General features: G+C 46.0%; 1 protein-coding gene across 8 annotated transcripts in view; it reads left to right on the forward strand.

Moving 5' to 3' along the window:
* Window positions 1–19,741, forward strand: part of TIAM1 (TIAM Rac1 associated GEF 1) — a 369,772-nt gene that overhangs the window by 229,838 nt on the left and 120,193 nt on the right. For all 8 annotated transcript variants that reach the window (XM_040621045.1, XM_040621043.1, XM_040621044.1 and 5 more), the window contains one exon: window positions 8,237–9,210. In XM_040621045.1, coding sequence (XP_040476979.1) covers window positions 8,248–9,210 — 963 coding nt within the window. In that variant the 5' untranslated portion in view covers window positions 8,237–8,247. The remainder of the gene's footprint in view (window positions 1–8,236; window positions 9,211–19,741) is intronic.

A 19,741-nucleotide genomic window follows, 5' to 3' on the forward strand; every position in this document is an offset into this window, starting at 1 on the left:
TCCAGTAGAGAAAAAACAGGCTTGAAACCAAGACCTCCCACTAGAAGCTAATTTTAAATTTGCAATCTGTTGTCTTGTGATTTTTGCTTCAAATTTAACTTTGAAATAAATACATTTCATCCTTTCTCCTGCAAATTTGGAGGTCTGTTTTCAAGTCATAGAAGGGTGATCATTATGTTTATTTTAATAAGTTTTTAAATACCTCAGGGGAGTGAAAAATTATATTATTAATAATTACAATTTATATGCATCATTAAATGCCTTATGCTTGGATTTCACAAGGTCCTTACCGATGACTGAGAAACCTTGCTTTAGTAGTTCACTTTTGACTTGAATTTGATATGAATTGGGTCATCTTGGGCCCACCAAGGAGCTCTAATGTTTTATATATTTGAAGAGCCCGTATTATAAGGGGGTCAGCATGAAGAGCACTCCCGTTGGGGAGAGCTGTGTTAAGACGTTAGTATATTTAGGTAACCAGGACAGGCATGGCTAAGGCATGGTCCCTGCCACTGGGCCATTATCATAAGGTGGGAAGGGGGTCCATAGAAAGCAAGACAAGTGCGTCACGGTACAAATAACCACGTAACAGATACCATGTGAAGAGGTCAAGCAGAGTGCTGTTGGAATGTAGAGAAAGCGTGATTAAATCCAAGCTAGATAGTATTTTCTTTCCCTTAGGTAATTTTCCGCAGCCATCTGTTGTGAGTTTGGGTTTGGTGTCGTTTGTTGTAGCTGTCAGCATAGTGCCCACATCCTCACTCTCTTCAATTACCCAAAAACCCAGGGACTTAAAACATGTTAACATGTTTTATTTATTTTTCTTTCCTTAAAATGAATTACAGGTTTCGTGCAGAAACTTCAGAAAATACAAAAAAAAAAAAAAGGTATAATTCTTGAAAATTGAAATTACCCACAATCACTCTATCCAGAATAGTTGCTTTTAAAATTATTATACAGGTCTAGTGTGTGTGTGTGTGTGTGTGTGTGTGTGTGTGAGGGAGAGAGAGAGAGAGAGAAAGTGAACATATTATTAGTAGTCTTAAAGAAAATTTTAACCTGCTCAAAACCATTTTCTTGGATGTACATCTAAAAATGGGAGTTTTTATGTCTGAGAATAAGAAGAGTTCTGCTTCAGTGATGTTTGACCCAATAGTAGAATGATCTTTTTTGATTATCTACTTCTGAACAGGGCAAGCCTTGGCAGGCTCACCCACAAGGCTGGGTGTAGGTCATGAAGAATGGGAAGACTGGGGAAAGGGTGGGTCACTCGGCTGTCTGTTTGGGGGACTGCTTGAACTGCTGGTCTCATCTAGGGAATTTGACTTCCTGGACCATAAAAATATAGGCTCCTTAGTTCTCAAGGTGATGAGGTTATTTCTAGTTTCCTTTGTATCTTCTTCTTTCTTTCACTCTTTTCCTTCTGAACGATCTGAAGTTACAAGAGTATTTTTCTTTGTTCCTCTGTGCCCAGAGACCTTGGCCGTGGGGTGGTTTTCTATTAACTGGAATGTTTTCTCATGTAATATGGAGAAAATGTAACATTGGTGTGATTAGAAACACAGCTTGCATGATTTATCTTGGATCATACAGGTTTTACCTTTCTTTTTTATTTGTGTTCTGTTTCTCTACTCCTGTATAATAATTGTTGTTCATAATGATTTTGCGTAGACATTGCAAGCAGTTAACCTTTTCATTTATTTCAAGAGTGCTTACCTTTACTCAGGGAGCATAGTTACAGTAGCTGCTTTATTTTATTTTGCTTTTTAGAGAGGGAATTTCTAAAGAAAAACATTTTATTTATTGTTATTATTTTTTAGAGAGACAGAGAGAGAGCACATGTGTGAGTGGCAGGGACGGGGCAGAGGGGAGAGAGAGAGAAGAGAGAGAGAATCTTAAGCCGGCTCCATGCCCAACGTGGAGCTGGACACGGGGTCTCTCGCATGACCCTGAGATCATGACCTGAGCCAAAATCAAGAATCAAAATGCTTCACCAAAAGTGAGCTACCAAGGGACCCGAAGAAAAACATTTTAATATAGAAGAATTTTTTTCCTGCTTCACTGATGAATTTGGGTGTGCTTTGCATACATTTCCTAGCATCTGAGTCCCAGAACACATTGGCCTGCGGTTTCAACCATGTGATAGCTGCTTTAAAAGTTTTTCCTCTGAGATCCCCCTCATTCTTTGGGTGGCAGGGGCCACTCTTCTTGGTTCTTTGGCCAGAACAGCGGGGCGTGTCTTGGGAAGTTTTGTTTGCCTGGGAGGTCAGAGGTGTATGTCCACGTAAGACTGGAAGAGAAAGCCAGGAAGCTCACTCTTGCATGTGAGGTTTCTTCAGGTTTTAATGCCCTTCCCCACTCAGCCACTTGTCCCTACACTTTGGAATCTTTGCGGTAGTTGCTCTTTTCTTTGGTTCCAAGTTTTTTAGTTTTTTATCAGTGAGGGAAAGGTCAGTCCTAGTGCCTAATTCCATCTTGGCTGGCAGCAGATATTGGCAATTCAGTTCTGTTCACTACGTTATTAAGATAGAGGTGGTATCCCCAGTTAATCAGCTCTCTCTGTTTAACCTCCCTTCGGACCACTGGTCTGTGCTTACTTTGTATTCCCTGATAAGAGATGCTAGAGGATGCTCAGTGCATGCTTATTTTTTTTTTTAAAGATGTATTTATGTATTAGAGAGAGAGAATAGGGGGTGGGGTAGAGGGAGAGAGAGAGAATCTCCAACACACTCCCCGTGGAGCAGAGAGCCTGATGTGGGGCTTGATCCCACGACCCTGAGATCAGGACCTGAGCTGAAATCAAGAGTTGGATGCTCAACCGACTGAGCCACCCAGGCGCCCCAGTGCATGCTTATTTTTTTATTGCCTAATTTGTTGAGACTACATTAGAAAGTTTTAGATGGCTTTCAGCTGTAAAAGCAGATTTAAAATGTTTCATTTTGAGGAACTCTCACTTTTATTTTATTTTTTTGGGAGAGAGAGAGAGCACACACATGAGTGGGGGGGCAGAGAGAGAGAGAATCTTAAGCAGGCCCAGCGAGGGCCCAATGTGGGGCTCAGTCTCACCACCCTGAGATCATGGCCTGAGTCAAAATCGAGTCGGACCCTGAACTGACTGAGCCACCCTGGCACACCCAAAGTCTCACTTTTATTTTTATTTTTTTAAGATATTATTTATTTATTTGACAGAGATAGAGACAGCCAGCGAGAGAGGGAACACAAGCAGGGGGAGTGGGAGAGGAAGAAGCAGGCTCATAGCAGAGGAGCCTGATGTGGGGCTCGATCCCATAACGCCGGGATCACGCCCTGAGCCGAAGGCAGACGCTTAACCGCTGTGCCACCCAGGCGCCCCCAAAGTCTCACTTTTAAACAAAAATTTCATTTAACCAGAATATTTCAGTTATTTAAGGCTTTGCTTTTTAAATTTTGAAATAATTACAGATTCACAAGACATTGTACAGAGGAAGTAGGTACCCTTCACTTAGTTTCCCCTAATGGTTACCTCTTAAATAATTATAGTAAATTATCAAAGCCAGGAATTTGGCATTTTTTGTATGTATGAGAACATTTTTTTGTATATGTATAGTTCCAAGTTTTAGCAGACTGGTACATCGAAAAAAGCTGTCCTTGAGAAATGGCCACTTCTCTGATGAATGTATGAACCTAACGATTGTTCTTATTGATCAAGTTCCTTAAGCTACCTTTTCACGTGCTCACTGTGGATTTAACTTGGTGGATTTAAAGGAATGTACTAGGATTACTTGAAAAGTTTAATTGATCACGTTAAGAGAAAGATCATGGTGTTGGAAAAACTCACACTCCCTCTAATGTCCTTGAGCTCTGGCCCCAAGAATCTCGATTTTCTGACCCTGTACTACTGTCAGATGACCCCCTGCTCAACGTGCCACCATGTCTCCCTTGCCTCCATTTTGCCTGGGTCCTCTGAGGCTGAGCACACCTGCACTCTCCACCTAGGCAATGGGGAAGGGTACCTTCTCAACTCTGGATGCTTTCCTGAACCTCTGCAGGGACTGCTCCCAAAAGAGGAGGCAGGGAAGAAGTGAGGGCAAGAATTCAGTGAAATGAGGCAGGAGCAAGGCCTTCATTCTTTGGCTAGGTAATTGGGGGTGGGGTGCACAGTGGAGCAGGGTCGAATGGTCTGGGATGAGGGACCTACACAGGTCTTCGGGTGGAAGGGAGCCAGAGAGCAAGGGGCAAGTTGAAGACCAGTGTGGCCTCGAGGCAGCTGATGGAAGGGGCTAGCATGATTAAGTCTGGTGTGTGTTTTCTCTAGTGTACATTGTGGTATTGTTCCCTAATTTGCATTATGGTTCCATTCTCATCTCCATTTTATTGCAGTCGTATGAGTTTCTGCATTCTAGATTAAAGTTTATTTTGTCATTCATTCATTCATTATTTTGCCACTGAGCACCTTTACCTGTCAGGCAGTGTTCTAGGCACTGAGCATACAGCAGTAAACAAGACAAGCAAAACTTTCAGCCCTCCTGAAGCTTAGGTTCTAGTGGGGAAGGAGAGAAAAAGTTAAGAAGTAAGTGAAATACATTGTCTGTTACAATTGTGATAAAGGCTAAGGAGAAAAAGAAAAACAAAGAAGAGGGGGAAGGATTGAGCTCTGTGGGAGGGGCTGTCATTTTGGATAGAGATGCCAGAAAAGGTCACCCTTAGAAGGCAATATCTGAGTCAAAATCAGAACAATCTGGAACGCGAGCGAGGTAGTGAAGGAGGGTTGCAGGCAGAAAGAAGAGCATGGGCAAAGGCCCTGGGGCAGGCCCGGGTAGCCAGAACGTAGACCTTGGAAAAGAAAGTATGAGAAGCCAGACTTGAGGTCTAAATACTGAGGGTTGTTCTTGTGATAAAATCTTGCCCCGTACCTCCTGCCTGATCCCCCTCCCACTAAGTGCTCCCCGAAAGTGCAAGTTATTTGGAACCACTAACATGCTACATAAGGAAGTGATAGTCTTAATGACTTTAAAACTGGTGACGCTTTCCGGCTGGAGATTGAGTACTCTTATTCTGACACTCTTCTTTTTAATTTCTGTCCTGGTTTTTGCATTTCAGTCTGACCTCAATCTCTGCTCTCCCCTCGCGACAGTGTGATTGATGTTCCAGTTCGTGAGCTACCACGGATCACTCACCTTTTGTTTTTGTTCCTAAAATGCATGAACATTGACTCCTTGTCTGGAGTAGAACATTTCCAGCCTCTGTAGAGGCTACCGAGGAATTGAAAGCGGCCTTCTGCCCCGACGTTGCTTCCTGACTCACAGGAATGGAGCGGGTGCAAATGTAAATTACGAACTCGGTTTTTTTGTTTGCAATAAAGATCAATGATGGGGTTAAACAGAGAATAGGGAGGTATTTAGATGATGGAAGCAGCGGGCATTTATTTTACCTTCGTACAGGAAAAGGATTACAAGTTCCAATTCACCAACATTCTAGGGGGTGCCTGTGGAGCAGAGGTGGTCCCTGAAAGGGGAGATGGTGTCTGTCGGATGCCACGAGCAATTTTAATTTTTCATGCATCTGTTACTTCTCAGTCCCCCCACCAGCGCCACATGGGCTCTCATGGTTCTCACCAACCTTTCAGGAAAAGCTTTCAAATTAAGGGGTATTTCAACAGGTCCCTAGAAACGGATTTTTCTTGACTTGCTTCAGACTTCCTGCCGACGCTGTTTAGGTCATCCCCTGAGAATTTCTCTTGGTAGGATTTAGGAGATTTGGCACTCGTCTCTAAATTCTAGTTCTGAAGATAAAAATGGCTTCTTTCCTACCTTGGCTGGCTGAAGAGAATTCTGCTACTAAAAATGCTATTAATATAACAGGCCCGTCAGAGTGATGCATCGGGTGCTGTAATTCTTGAAGGTTGGGGCCATTTCCTTTAGGAAACCTCTCCTGAGGCTTTTAACTTGATTGCTTTTCTCTTGGCAGAAACAAGCCTCACCAAAAATGTGTTGTTGGGAATATGCTGTCAGTTTACATTTGCAAACTTCAGATACGGAGGGTAGAGGGTACGGAGGGTAATTTTATCGGATACGTCCTCGCGGACGTGAGGGGACAGTTTTGCTTTTCTTCCACCATCATTCTTTCCTTCTTTTAGACTTAAACTTGTGTGATTCTTAAAGTGGATTGCTAACACTTGTTCTAAGCTTTTTATTCTTTGTTCACAGAACGTATAGATACACCCAGGTATCTTAAGGTGTACTTAAAAAGATCAAGAACTCTAAGGAATTGGCCATGGCCTTTAGTTATTGAAAGGCTTATTTATTGGGGCGCCTGGGTGGTGCTGTCAGTTAAGCATCCAACTCTCGGTTTTGGCTCAGGGCATGATCTCAGGGTCGTGAGATCGAGCCCTGCTTCGGGCTCTCTCTCTCTCTCTCTCTGCACCTCTCACTCATGGGTGCCCTCTCTTTCTCTAAAATAAATAAATAAATCTTGAAAAAAAAAAGAAACGCTTATTTATTTTAGTTTCAAAATGTAGCATGTGATATTCTGAATATAGACCACATAAATGGTCGTGGATGGACAGTTGATGTTCTTCTCTTCCCTCTAGTGTGTTGAGTTTTGTTTTTGTTTTTTCCTTGCTTCTTAACGACACCAGCCAGAGAGGCACGAGCTTATTAACTGCTTTGAAATATACTTGCTGCCAGGAAAAAGGAGATTCTCCTTCTTGGAAAGTTCCCTTTGGAATCCTATCATGTGTGACCTGGTAGGGAATATTCCAGTATGGGAATAGCTTAACATCTGGTGCCTGTCTGAGTTCCCTCCAATCTCGCTGGAACATAAAATGGAGGTTTTCCCTTCCTGTTGCCGCCAATTTTGTTTCAGCGAAGATGTGCTCATTAGAGCTGATGGCGTGTTTTAGGCTGAAGAGTGAGATTACAGAATGATCCTGGATCGATGTATTATAGTCCAGGGCATTTCACGCTCTTTGTCTGGTCCTAGTCCATTCCTTCTCGGTGTCCCCCTGGTGCCTTTCACTGTTCTATTGTCTACCTTCCCTGGCTACAGTATCCGTTTCGTGAGAGTAGGGAATGTGTCTCTTTCGTTCGCTGTTGTATCTCTGGCTTCTAGAGCATGGTAGGTGCTCAGTATGTATTTCTGAATGAATGACTATGTAGGTGGTTGGAAGCATCAGCTCAGGAAAATGCCCAACTACTATATTTTCCCTCCTTTCTTTTCTGGCCACTTTTATGTGTGTATCTTAAGTGCATACAATTTAATGGTACAGAGAAAGAACAGAGTAAGGAGAATAAGCTAAGAGAGTCACAGTTGCTGAGCTTTGAAGGTCTTTCTTTTTCCCACTGTGTGTAACAGTCACCAGGTCAGGGAGAGAGACTGGAAAATGTGAAGGAAGGACTTGAATTAACCTGGGTAGCCCCAAAAGGCTGAATCACATTTAGTGGTTTCATAATGTGAATTTCTGTTTGCAGGGCACTCTGTACCAGATTAATGTTCTCAGTTTGGATTTGCTCCCAGAAATAAACCCCATTAGTCTGCTTCTAAGCAGAGAGCGGGGTTTCTATTTTGTTTTGCCCATCTCCCTCTCCCCTCCTCCCACTTCACGCCCCCTCTGAAACACCAAAAGTTAAGGTTTTCAGAATACTGTGCAATGTAATTAAATTTAAGGTAAAAGCCCATTTTCTTTTTGACTTGGATGAACTAAGAAGAGTTGATTGGACTTAACCTCTTGAGTGTTTCCAGTTTTGATTGATTTTGAAACATTGGGAGGGAGGGAGGAAGGGAGGGAGGGGGGAGGAAGGGGGGAGGTTATCAAATGCACCTCTCAGTTTTGCTACTGCGTTTTGAAATACATATAATTTCCAACAGAAAGTCCATTTATGCTTTCAGGGTTTTCAGTGTCTGGAGAGGAGCAGAGCTTTGTAAGTATAGAGTTTAGGAAGGAACACAAGGGTTAGCAGCCCTATGAAAGCAACATAGCAGTGGGCCCCGTGGGCAGCTTCCCTCTGGGCAAAGACAAGTTTAATTCTCTACATATCTTACTTGGGTTATTTCTCATCTCGGGAGGGCCAGTCTCAGTGGGTGATGTTACTTCTCACCTGCTAGCGTGTAAGAGTCCATGCACCTGCCAGGTGGGCAGAGGTGATGCCCTCTCACCTGCCAAGCTGTTCGCCCACCCTGCACCCTGAGCTCTTTCTGTTAAACTACCCGTTGGTGACTCACTTATCCCCTCCTTTCTCCCCCCCCTCCCATGCTGCAGACCATAAAACCATGGGAAACGCAGAAAGTCAAAATGTAGAGCATGAGTTTTATGGAGAAAAGCATGCCAGCCTGGGGCGCAAGCACACGTCGCGCTCACTGCGCCTGTCGCACAAGGCACGGCGGACGAGGCACGCGTCCTCGGGGAAGGTGATCCACAGGAACTCCGAAGTGAGCACGCGATCCAGCAGCACGCCCAGCATCCCCCAGTCCCTGGCTGAAAATGGCCTGGAGCCCTTCTCCCAGGAAGGCACCCTAGAGGACTTCGGGAGCCCCATTTGGGTGGACCGAGTGGATATGGGCTTGAGACCCGTGTCGTACACCGATTCTTCCATCCCTCCCAGCGTAGACAGCAGCATCGTCCTCACAGCCGCCTCTGTGCAGAGCATGCCCGACTCGGAGGAGAGCCGGCTTTACGGGGATGACGCTACGTACTTGGCTGACGGGGGCAGGAGGCAGCGTCCCTATACATCCAATGGGCCCACGTTCATGGAGACGGCGAGCTTTAAGAAGAAACGCTCCAAATCTGCAGACATCTGGCGGGAGGACAGCCTGGAATTCTCACTCTCTGATCTGAGCCAAGAACATTTAACAAGCAACGAAGAGATCTTGGGTTCCACCGAAGAGAAAGACTGCGAGGAGGCTCGGGGGATGGAACCCCGGGTGAGCCCCCGGCAGCTCAGCACCTGTCAGCGTGCCAATTCCCTGGGTGACCTGTATGCTCAGAAAAACTCCGGGGTGACGGCAAACGGGGGGCCCAGGAGCAAATTTGCAGGCTACTGCCGGAATCTGGTGTCTGATATTCCCGATCTTGCAAACCGTAAGATGCCACCAGCTGCTGCCGAAGAGTCTCTTCCGTATAGTAATTATAACACACTTCCCTGTAGGAAATCTCACTGTCTCTCTGAAGGTGCCACCAACCCACAAATTAGCCATAGCAACAGCATGCAAGGCAGAAGAGCAAAAACAACTCAGGTAAAGTGATTGAAATCTGTTTCAATATTTTGGAAATGGTGCATGACTCGAAGTGCATGATTTTGCTCCTCCAAGGTTCCCCATCTTTGAGTCGGTTTTACCCCGTGTGCCTGCTGCCTGCCACAGCTGGGGCTGCTTCCCCGAGGATTCGCCTCGGCTCTGCTTCGCCCCTCTTCCAGTTCTGTGGCTAGGGGTGGGATTAAGGAACGAGTGTGTGTGTGTGGGGGGGGGGGTGATGTGGTAGGAGTGAGAATAAAGCTGATAAGTTCATACTAGGGAACTGCTGCCTCTCCAACTCAGATCTTGAACAGCGTCTCGCTTATTCTGAGCCTGCTTCCTCTCCCCGGACCGATGGGCACGGTGGGCTGTGGACTCTTGGAGGAGCTCTCCAGGGCCGCAGGTGGGAAGAGAGGTTCGTCGGAAGCTCCTTGGAGGAGGCATTTTTGATTCAGGGCGGGCTCTGGTCATTTGTCAGCTTCTCTCGGAGGTTGGCAGGCTTCCTGCCTTACCAGGAGCCATTTCAATTTCCTGTTCCTTGCGATGCTGGCCAGCCCTGTCTCTGGAGGGAGGTGTAGCGGAAGGAATAACATGGGCGGGTTCCCGTTCCTACTTTGCAGCCAACAAGTGGTCTGACCTTGGGCAAACCCTGACTTCTAGTTGCTCCTCTGAAAAATGGGAGTAAAAATGCTCATCTGCCTTGCTCCGGGGTCCAGGGCAGGAGACAGTGGGTGTGAAGACAGTTTTCAAAGATTTTTTTTTACAAGTGCATAGCTAATGAAAAGAGAACTCATCACCTGAATGGGTAATGATACTCCCGGGAGCCTCGGAGCCCGTCATGCACTCCTGCATGCCTCGGTCCTTTTCTGGTCCTGCTGTTCCCGGTCGCCGAGTTCTGGGAGTCCTGGCTTGTGCTGAGGATGGGTTCGTGGTTTGCATGACGGGGCTTCAGAATCAGGAATCCAGATCAAGCCCATTTGCCTTGAAAGGCACGTCAGCAAGCAGGGCGACCCGTGAACAGCCCTGCGGTCAGTGGGAAAGCAGCAGGTGCCCTCCGACCTGACCAGGAGGGGATGGTGCTGCCCCATACAAGTGACACAGGCATGTCGAGGTTAAGTTCTCTCAGGAAGGGGGTCTAAATATAATGGGCAGATGGTGGGGAACCCGAGGAGGGGGCAAAGAAAATTGGCATTAGACTGCCTGTGTTCTTGCTGGAGAGCAGATTTTTTAAATTGCCAAAAATCTCAGGTTTCTAATTTTATGTTGGAATTTTAAGTTCTCATGTACAAGTCATCAGGGGAGAGTGTTTCTTGTTTCTTCTACTACTCTAGACTTCTGTATTAGAAAAACTAAAACTTACTGTATGTTCCTCCAGGTTTATATGGGTTAAAGGAACCCGTGTTTGACCTCTCCCCTCCTTTTCTTTTCGAAATTACGTCTACCTGTGATAAAAACACACGTGACATTTGCCGTCTTGACCGTCGTGAAGTGTGTGGTTCAGCGGCATGAAGTACATTCATACTGTTGTGCACCCATCACCACCGTCCGTCCCCAGAACTCTGTCCATCTTGAAAAACTGAAACTCAGTCCCTGTGAATCAACAACCTCTTACCCCCTCCCCCCACTGCCACCCAGCCCCTGGCAACCCCCAGTGTGTTTTCTGTCTCCATGAATTTGACTACTCTAGGGATCTCCTGTAAGTGGAATCACGTAATATTCGTCTTCTTGTGACCGGCTTACTTCCCTTAGCAGAATTTCCTCAAGATTCATCCATGTCGTAGCCAGGATTTCCTTCCTTTTTAAGGCTGAATAATATTCCAGCGTATGTGTAGGCTGCAATGTTCTTTCCATTCATCTGCTGGAGGGCAAGTTCTGCTGATGGTGTCCAAGCCAGGCACTGTGGTTCTACCCCTTCTCACCTGGGTGACTTCGGGCAAAAAAACCCCCGTCGGATGGGGATAATAATAAGGCCTTTCGAGAAAATGGAATGCAGTAACACAGTGCCTGGTCCTTTGGAAGCAGCCAGTAGGGGAGAATTTGCTATGCTCCTTATTGGTGGTATAGGAGTTGAGGGCTCAGGGTGGTTTGGTGTTTGCTGTCCAAGTCTTGTGTCTTAGGAACAGAGCTGTTGGAAAGGTCGACTCTGCAGTCTGAGGAGGTGAGCGTGATGGTACATCTAGACACACACCTGCATTTTTTCCCCATCTCTTTTCTGGGGAGAGATTAACGGTAGGAATGACGGAATAACCCCACTGTGGTCCTTCTGCCCACCCTGGGGGGGCTATTCCTCACTGTCGGTTTGGGAAGTGGAGACACAGGTGAGATAAGTGATCTGTCCTGGGACCTGAAAGGGGCTGAAGGCTCTGTCTTGAAGGCATGGCCAGAATAGCATTGCGGGGCTGATATGAAGAGAGGGGCTGCTGGCCTTCAGGAGGGAGAGAAGGGTGCATGGTATAGGCAGTTGAGAAATGAGCATCACCTGTGACCATCCCTCTTACCTGGAACAATGCCAAGTAGGACTTCTTTCCTTTTTTTTTTTTTTAAGAGAGAGTTGGGGAAAGGGCAGAGGAAGAGAGAGAATCTTAAGCAGACTCCACAGTGAACACGGAGCCGGATGCAAGGCTCGATCCCAGGACCCCGAGATCATGTCTTGAGCCGAAATCAAGAGTCCGACGCTTACCCGACTGAGCCACCCAGGCACCCCCCATTAGCACATATTCTGTGTGAGATCTAAGAGGGGTGCCTGGATGTATTCTGGCTCCCCAGCTCTGTGCCCTCCCCTCCACCCCACCGGGGACGGCTGGACCTCTGCTTCATCCCCCCCCCAACTGATGGGGCTTTGAGCCTTTGAGTCACGGCTGACTACACCCAGAAGAGAGGGGCAGAGCAGTTTTCTCCTGCAGAGCCGGTGCCACTGCAAGCTCTCACGTGTCATTGTTATATGAAATTTCCATCTTTGGCTTGCCGCCTTCTAAAATTGTTAATATATGGAAGTGAGATCATCTCAATGTGGTGTCTCAGAAAGTCCCTGCCTAGGCAGCTTAATGCAATGCAGAGTGCAACAGACTCGCAATCCGGAGAAGTCCATTTACGTCCTGGCTGACTCCTCACTGACCAGTGACCTTGGGCAAGTCACTCCATCTTGCGTGCCCGACAGGCTCCTTCTCTGTTCAGGGCGAGCAACACCAGCCTCTGACGGGGCCATTAGGGGACCCGAGTGGGCACCATGCATGGAAGGCTTTTGCGGAGTCTATAAAATGAACGGAAGAATTATTTTCGTATTGACTTTAGATGTTGAGTGAGGATCTTTAATGACTTGAAACAAACCCCAGAATTATGCACACAACACTATCCATCCACCCACGCTTCCTCGTCTAAGTTTGGCGTGTTCATCCAACGCGATTTCTTGAGAACCCACTATGTTCCAAACAGTGTATTTTAAGAGACAGTGGGTGTGGAAGCTTCCTTGAAAAGACTTCTTTTTTTGTTCTTTTTTTGTTGTTGTTGTTGGTAAAAGTTTCTGACCCAGGGGATCTCTTCAGCGAGTTTGGATCAGAGATGTTAAAGTTCCCTCATCTGCCCTGGTGACGTAGTCAGATCTGTAACTGTCTGTCAGCAATTTTACTCCCCAGAAAAAGAGTTTCTGGCAGACATTTGGCCCCCAGAGCGTGGCCTCTAAGCCTGGGATAAAATATGTTTTATCTGAAATAATGTGAACAACTTCATTTGATTTGGAAATGATCAAAAAAGAGTTTTTGACCATTTTTCCTGTTTTTGTATTTGTTCAGTAGTTGGACATGTTACTGAAACATGAGGCATTGGAGTTCACATGTAGTTTTTAGAAAATGGTACATATTATATGCCTTGCCACGCAGTGAGTGCTGAGGAATTATTTAATTCAGTACGTGGCATAAAAATTGGTGTTGAGAGTCAGTTTGTATTCATTTGTTGGGAGGGTTTGCCCATACCCCTTAAAGCAGAGTTTCCTTGCATTGATTTCTGTAGAGATACAGAGGAGATCACCCCTTGATTTCGTGGATACCTCACTGGTCTTTTGGACCGAACCTTATTGTCTCGATATTCCCATGGTTAACAGACAGAGCTGGAGCAGCCTGGTAGCATGTGAAGATGTTCTGAGATCCAGCCGAGCTGAGCTTGTCAGTCCAAGCCCTGTTTTCTGTCGGTTATGTAACCTGGATGGATCTCGGTGCCTCTTTAACGGGGCGCGTGTGAGTTCCACACGGGAGTGAGTACGGAGCTCTGGGCACGCTGTCCTGCGCAGAGTAGAAGCTCAGTCAGTGCTGGTTATTCGTCGTGATGGGAGTAGTTTGGCTTTGTATTTTAGAGCTCAGCCCTCCTGCGTCTCAGACTTCCAGTGGGTGAGGTGGAAAGAGAAAACCGCCAACTGGCGGAGCGTCTTGGAGCCAGGTTCTGTGTTTCAAAGGGAAGCTTTGGCTTGGGGCCATTGTGCAGGACGTGTGGGGAGAGCTTCATTCATCCACTTAGAAGATGAAAGAATGGGCGCTGCTCTTACCAAGAAGGTCTCGAGGAGCCACGGCCTTGAGAGAGCGAGGGGCCCCTGCTCAGAGCCCCTTGTGGAGATGTGACAGCTGTTGACATGTTTGTGTGTTTGTGCAGTTTCTGACCACCTCGGCGTTTCCAGAAATCCTTCACACCCTAGCGTGTGGAGTCGGAACAAGGTAAGGCAGAGCTCTCCACGAGAGCTTCTGGCCCCCGTGGACTCATGTCCAGCTCACAGATCACCTCTCTGTCCAGCCCCCTCGCTTCGCAGGGGAGGAAGTGTATCTAAGATGAGGCTTGACAAGGTGTCACAACGGGATTCAAATCCAGGTCTCCTGACTCACTGACTGGGGTCGTTCTTCAGAAACCCACACCCCCACACCGTACTACCTCCTCATTCCCGAACAGATTCCAACTCATGTGCCCTCAGATTCTAAGATCAAAATCCTCAGTTCTGGTACAGATGCAGAAAAGGGTGATTGGCTGAAAAGAACGTAGGAATGTCCACCACCATAGGCCGACACAGTGGTCCCTGAGAGAGGGGTCCGCGGCAGCTTTAGAAGGAAGCCTTGCTTTCTTGTTTGGAAAGGCAAGTCATGGGCCCCATGGTTCCAGCAACGAGGGGGTTCAGCATTGTCGGAAGACGATCTTGAGTTCCTAGCAAAATTGCGCTGGGTTTGAAAATTTTGTTTTGCTTTACACTCAGCTTAAATGGCTCAGGGATAAGTATGTTCCCTGAGCTGAAAACTGACATCAGCATCCAAGAGATTCTTAACCTTTGGTCACAGACTCCTTTGAGAATTGGATGAAAATTTGGACCCTTTTCTTAGATAAACACATGGACCACCCTTCTGCATTCAATTTCAGGGGCTCCATGGGTTCTCCAAAGTCCTTCTACAAGCTTCTGGTTAATACCCTCAGGTTAATTCTTCATGAAACAACATATTTTCATATAAAATTTATTTTTAAGAAAAAGCCCTCTCTTCCTTCCCTTCTCTTGAGACTGTTTGATGCTTCTTTTTTTCTTTCCCATTGATCTTCCTTTTTCTGGCATCTAAGTTAGGCAATGAGATAGTTGTTTTGAAAGCAAGCCCATCCATTTTCAGCAGGAGTATTTGCCTCTTTGCCAAGATCTTCTTTTGGGGAGTGGGAGGGTGAGTAGGTAGTTGAGGGGTGTCTGTGTTGGTAGTTTCAGACCCCTTTATCCTGTACAAAGTACGGCAGACTCTAAAGGGCTTCTGTATATATGGGATGTAGCTATAAATATTTATCACACTAGGAATTAAAACAGGAAAGCAAAAAACCACTTGTTGATTCATTTTAAAATAGCACCAATAAACCCATTATATGTTCACACAAACAACTTTTTATTTAATTTTTTTTACTTTCTAAAATTTAAAAAATTAATGAGGGGAGAGGTGTTATTTTATATTTTTGCAAATCTCTATGATTTCTGGCAAACAGGAGACCCTAGAGTCTCCTATCTGCTTCTGCATTCACTCTCTTGTGAAATGCTGTTTTGGTTGGACTCTAGGGGAAAATGTGGCCTCATTCAGGTAGTTGGAAAAGGGAGGGCCTGAGGCCCCCCTGGAAGTATCTAAGGTTCCTTGGTCTACACTCTGAGCTGCCCATTTATGCTAATATAGGCGGGGGAAGTTTAGGCCTTTGAAATTCACATTTTTAATTTAGTGCTTGAAGAGGGGAACATCTGTGTGCCTTGATGAAAATGCTGGTTTCCTAGCATCGCTGAGGAGGAATAAGGGCTGGAATTAGGAACTTAGAGCCCTTCCAGCCAGCCTGCTATGAAGGCGTAAGAGGGCCTCCGTGGAGCCCCAGGTAGAACTTAGGAAACAGCCGACAGGCTTTTCATCGTCATATGGATCCAGTGTGTTTTGGACGACTGTTGACAGATAATCTAATATGGCCCATCGGACAGCCCATCATGTCTTTCTTACTTTTTCTCCTTTTAAAAAAGTTAAAGAAAATGATTTAAATTAACTCCGGTTATATCCATAAACGACATAATGAAAGTGGATTGCTTGAAGATTGCAAAGTTCGGCTTGACAGTTAGGACTCATTTGTAAGCTCAACCGTAATTGAGTGTGAGCTGGACCCGGAAATGAGTAAACCTTTAAATCAAACTAAAATGTAATCCATGAGAAACTGTTCTCCTTGTTTTGACGTTATGGTGGACAATGAACAGCAGTTCATTCACCCAAAGGTGGGTTTAATTAATTAATTAATTAATTTAGATTTTATTCATTTGACACACACACACACACACACACACACACACACACACACACGAGTGGGGGAGGGGCAGTGGGAGAGGGAGAGCAGGGAGCCAGACTCGGGGCTCCATTCCAGGACCCTGGCATGACCTGAGCCAAAGGCAGACCCTTAACTGATGCAGCCACCCAGGTGTCCTGCAAAAAGGTGGGTTTATTTTTCTGAAGCATCTTGCCTATTCCACACCAGACTCTGTTCATAGTGCTTTGGGATGTGTCGACAGGAAAAGATCCCTGAGCTCGGGGAGCTTGTTTGGGGTGAAATGGGAGTGTGTATGCAGAAAATAATTAGCATAATAAGCACTTGACATGCTATGGGAAAAAAAGAGCAGGGCAAGGCAGATAAGGCAATGGGGGATGCCGGAGGCAATTCGAGATAGGGTCATCAGACCTGGCCCCCTTGAGAAGGCAGACTTGGGAGTCGGCCATTGATTTGGAAGGTGGGAGTGTGCCCTGTGTGTTTGAGGCAAAGCAAAGAGGCCAGTACGCCTGGACCAGAGTCGGGGCGGGGGAACAAAATGCTGCAGAGAAGCTGGCCTGGCAATCAGAGGAGGGAAAGAAGTCTTTAAGCCGTGTAAAGGACGGACGTGAGCTGAGCCCTAAAGGACAAGTATACTCCTGGAAGCAAGAATGGTTGAGAGTATGCACTCCCATTGCACTGACTGGTAGGTCGATCCAGTGCTCCAGTGTGAAGGCTGGACCTCTGCAGGGGGCTTTGCAAGGCAGATGCATGGCTCCTGGGAGGTCTGCCTAAGAGCAGTGTGCAGGGTGCGTTGAGGAAGGACGAGGAAAGAGAGCTTGTTGCTGAACCACAGGCGTGGCTCTGAGAAAGGAAGACAAGAACCCTCGGGACAATGTGATAGCTACATCGTGGGTAGTGAGGAGGGGAAGGATGACTACAAGGTTCGAGGCAGCTACCTAGAAAAACAGATGAATAGAGAGAAGATGATTCATTAACTTAGATGTTGGCAGTCCCCAGTCTGGAGTTACCTGAAGCAACATTTCAAGCATCTGCCAACTTACTTCTGACTCCCTTTTTAGCAACGGTAAGAACTTGGGGTCGAGAGAAATTTTGAGTCACTCCCATTGGGGATCATTAGAGAAGGAGGGAGAATGTGTTGAAAACATAAAAAGGCATGGAAATTTTGTCTTGGGACAGGAAGAAGGGGGAAATGGAGCCGGGTTTTAGAAATGCCTCAAATGGAGTTGGGACATGTACAAGGGGGCTGATAGTGGGAGACCCACTGGGGAGAATTTACAAACTTCAGAATTTGAAATGCAAAAAGGCACTGGACATTTGGGGAGAGAGAGAGAGAAAAAAAAAAGCTTTACAATGATGAAAAAGTAACTGCAATATTTCTAGCAAGTCAGGAATGGCAATTATTAGTGACAGTGCCCAGTAGTTATTAATCAACTACTGATGTAGAAAACATCACCGCTTTGGGGCGCCTGGGTGGCTCAGGCAGTTAAGCATCTGCCTTTGGCTGGGTCATGATCTCAGGGTCCTGAGATCAAGCCCTGCATCAGGCTCCTTCTCAGTGGGGAGCCTGCTTCTCCATCTCCCGCTCCTTCTCCCTCTGCCCGCCACTCCCTCTGCTTGTGCTCTGTCAAATAAATAAATAAAAATCTTTAAAAAAAGAAAAAAAACATCACCATTTCGTAGGTTATGATGTTTTGTGAATATGAAAATACTTAAAAGGAACTTCACTAGCTCATACCAGTCTTGGTCAGCCTGTTTTCCCCAGTTTCCTCTGCAGCAGCCTTCCATGTTAGTGGCCCTAGCGAGTGCGGTCAGGCAGTGCCTTCTCTCCCTGGGCCAAGATGAAAATAAGGCTGAAGGTGGAAATGACAATAATCGTAGTTAATGCTTTTGAGCAGGTACTGTGTGCTGGTCACAGTTCTAGAAACCTTTTTGGGTTAACTCAGTTTCACAGCATCTTACAGAGTGTTCGAAAGCATAGATAACTGTTCTTTTACAAGTGGGGAAACTGAGGCACAGAGCGGTTCAAAGTAACTTACCTAGGATTGGTATTGACCATACTGAGATTACCAAGGGAGAGTATCCTAAGAGTATATATCAAGTATACCAAGGAGAGAACACTGGGTACCAAAGACCGTATTCATGCATGTGCATGTGTGTGGGAGGGGGTACTTAACAGTTCTGGGGATAAGAAGATGATAAACCAGGGGAGGAGTATTTTAGAATTTAACAAGGCAAAAATTGTTCTAATTCAAAGCTTCTGCAGGTCGAAATTTCCTCAACCCACTGAAAGTCAGTGAACTCTCTATATTTCACTTCTCTATATAGGTATATAAAAGCAAAGCTGGATTCATCAGGGAAATTAAACAAAGTAACCAACGAAATAGTTTCTAATTGCATTTGACTTATAACTACAAATGGCTGATTGATCTTACTGTCCTTGAATTGCCCCAGGGCCCTTGAACTTCGTGGCTAATTACCTTTTGAAAACTGTGTTCACCTGTCATTAACACAGAAGACCTGGCCCTCAGAGTATTTGTAAGTTGCCCAGGAAACACCCGGAGCCTTGCCACAATGTATCGTTAGTCCACATTCATGCTGGGTGACCAGAGTATGGGCTTTAAATTTGCCGCCTGCCTTCTCCAGCTTCATACCGGAGTTCATGTCAGCATTTGTGGTCCAGCTCTGAGGACTGCGATCACTCTTGCCTAGCAGCTGTGGCATGCTTTGGGCTACAGCTGTGGCCACTTGTACATCCAGCAGGACAGTACGTACGTTCATGCTGGGAAACTGCCGTGGAAACTGGTGAGTGCTCCAAAAATCTGGCTTGGGAGGATGTGTCCGGGGAGACCAGGCTTTAAGAGCCTCTATACCCCATGCATGTTGTGTATAATCGGAAGCCTCTTCAGTGGAGTGTTTCTAACACGGACAGTGTATTTTGAGTAATTTCCAGGAAATCTCTAACTGGATCGTGCGTCATGTTGGGAGTCACTTCTCTGTGTAGCTAGGGTCTTACCATTTCCGTTGATCTCCTTTGACTTCCGAATTAGAACTCAGTATTTGATTAATTACTAGGACCTATCAATGCTACGATACCTCACTCAGTATGAAGGAACATACCTTGCATTTGCTACAAACACTGCTGAGGCTCCCATGAGATTCTTCCCTAGGGTTGGTTTTTAGATTCCTTGCTGCTGGGAAGAGTGGGGGAAGTTCTCAGGGGCTTCTAAGTATGGGGAGAACCTGTTTTCTCAGGCGCCAAATGTCCTTGAGAGTGAGGTAGGGAAGAGGAGGAGCCTGTGGCAAGATGACCACCAGGAACATTTGCGTGACAGTGGTGCCACCTTTCTTCTGAGCTTTTAGGGGCATTGCAGTGATAGGCATCCTGGCATCTGAGAGTGACAGGCATTTGGGATGCAGCCTTAGAGGGATGGATGCCTGGTGTTTTTCAAAGTGTGAACTTGAAACTAATACAATATTGTATGTTAACTAACTGGAATGAAAAAAAAAAAAAAAACTGAAGTGGGAACCCAGAGCCTCTATGTCAGAGTATCCGGCTTGGGTTTGTACCAGAGATTCTGAGACCCTATGAACTGGTATTTCTCGTGTGGCACTTAGGCATTTGGGTAGTACAGTTCTACAGATGATTCTTTCCCCCAGTAAAGTTGGAGGTTGCTGGTACACGGGAGCCTCTCACTGACCATTCCGGTGCTGAATAGTGCCTCTGGTTAGGTAGTCCTCATTT

The sequence above is a fragment of the Ursus maritimus genome, unplaced genomic scaffold (assembly GCF_017311325.1).
Source record: "Ursus maritimus isolate PB19 unplaced genomic scaffold, ASM1731132v1 scaffold_4, whole genome shotgun sequence".
In the NCBI taxonomy this organism is placed as follows: domain Eukaryota; kingdom Metazoa; phylum Chordata; class Mammalia; order Carnivora; family Ursidae; genus Ursus; species Ursus maritimus.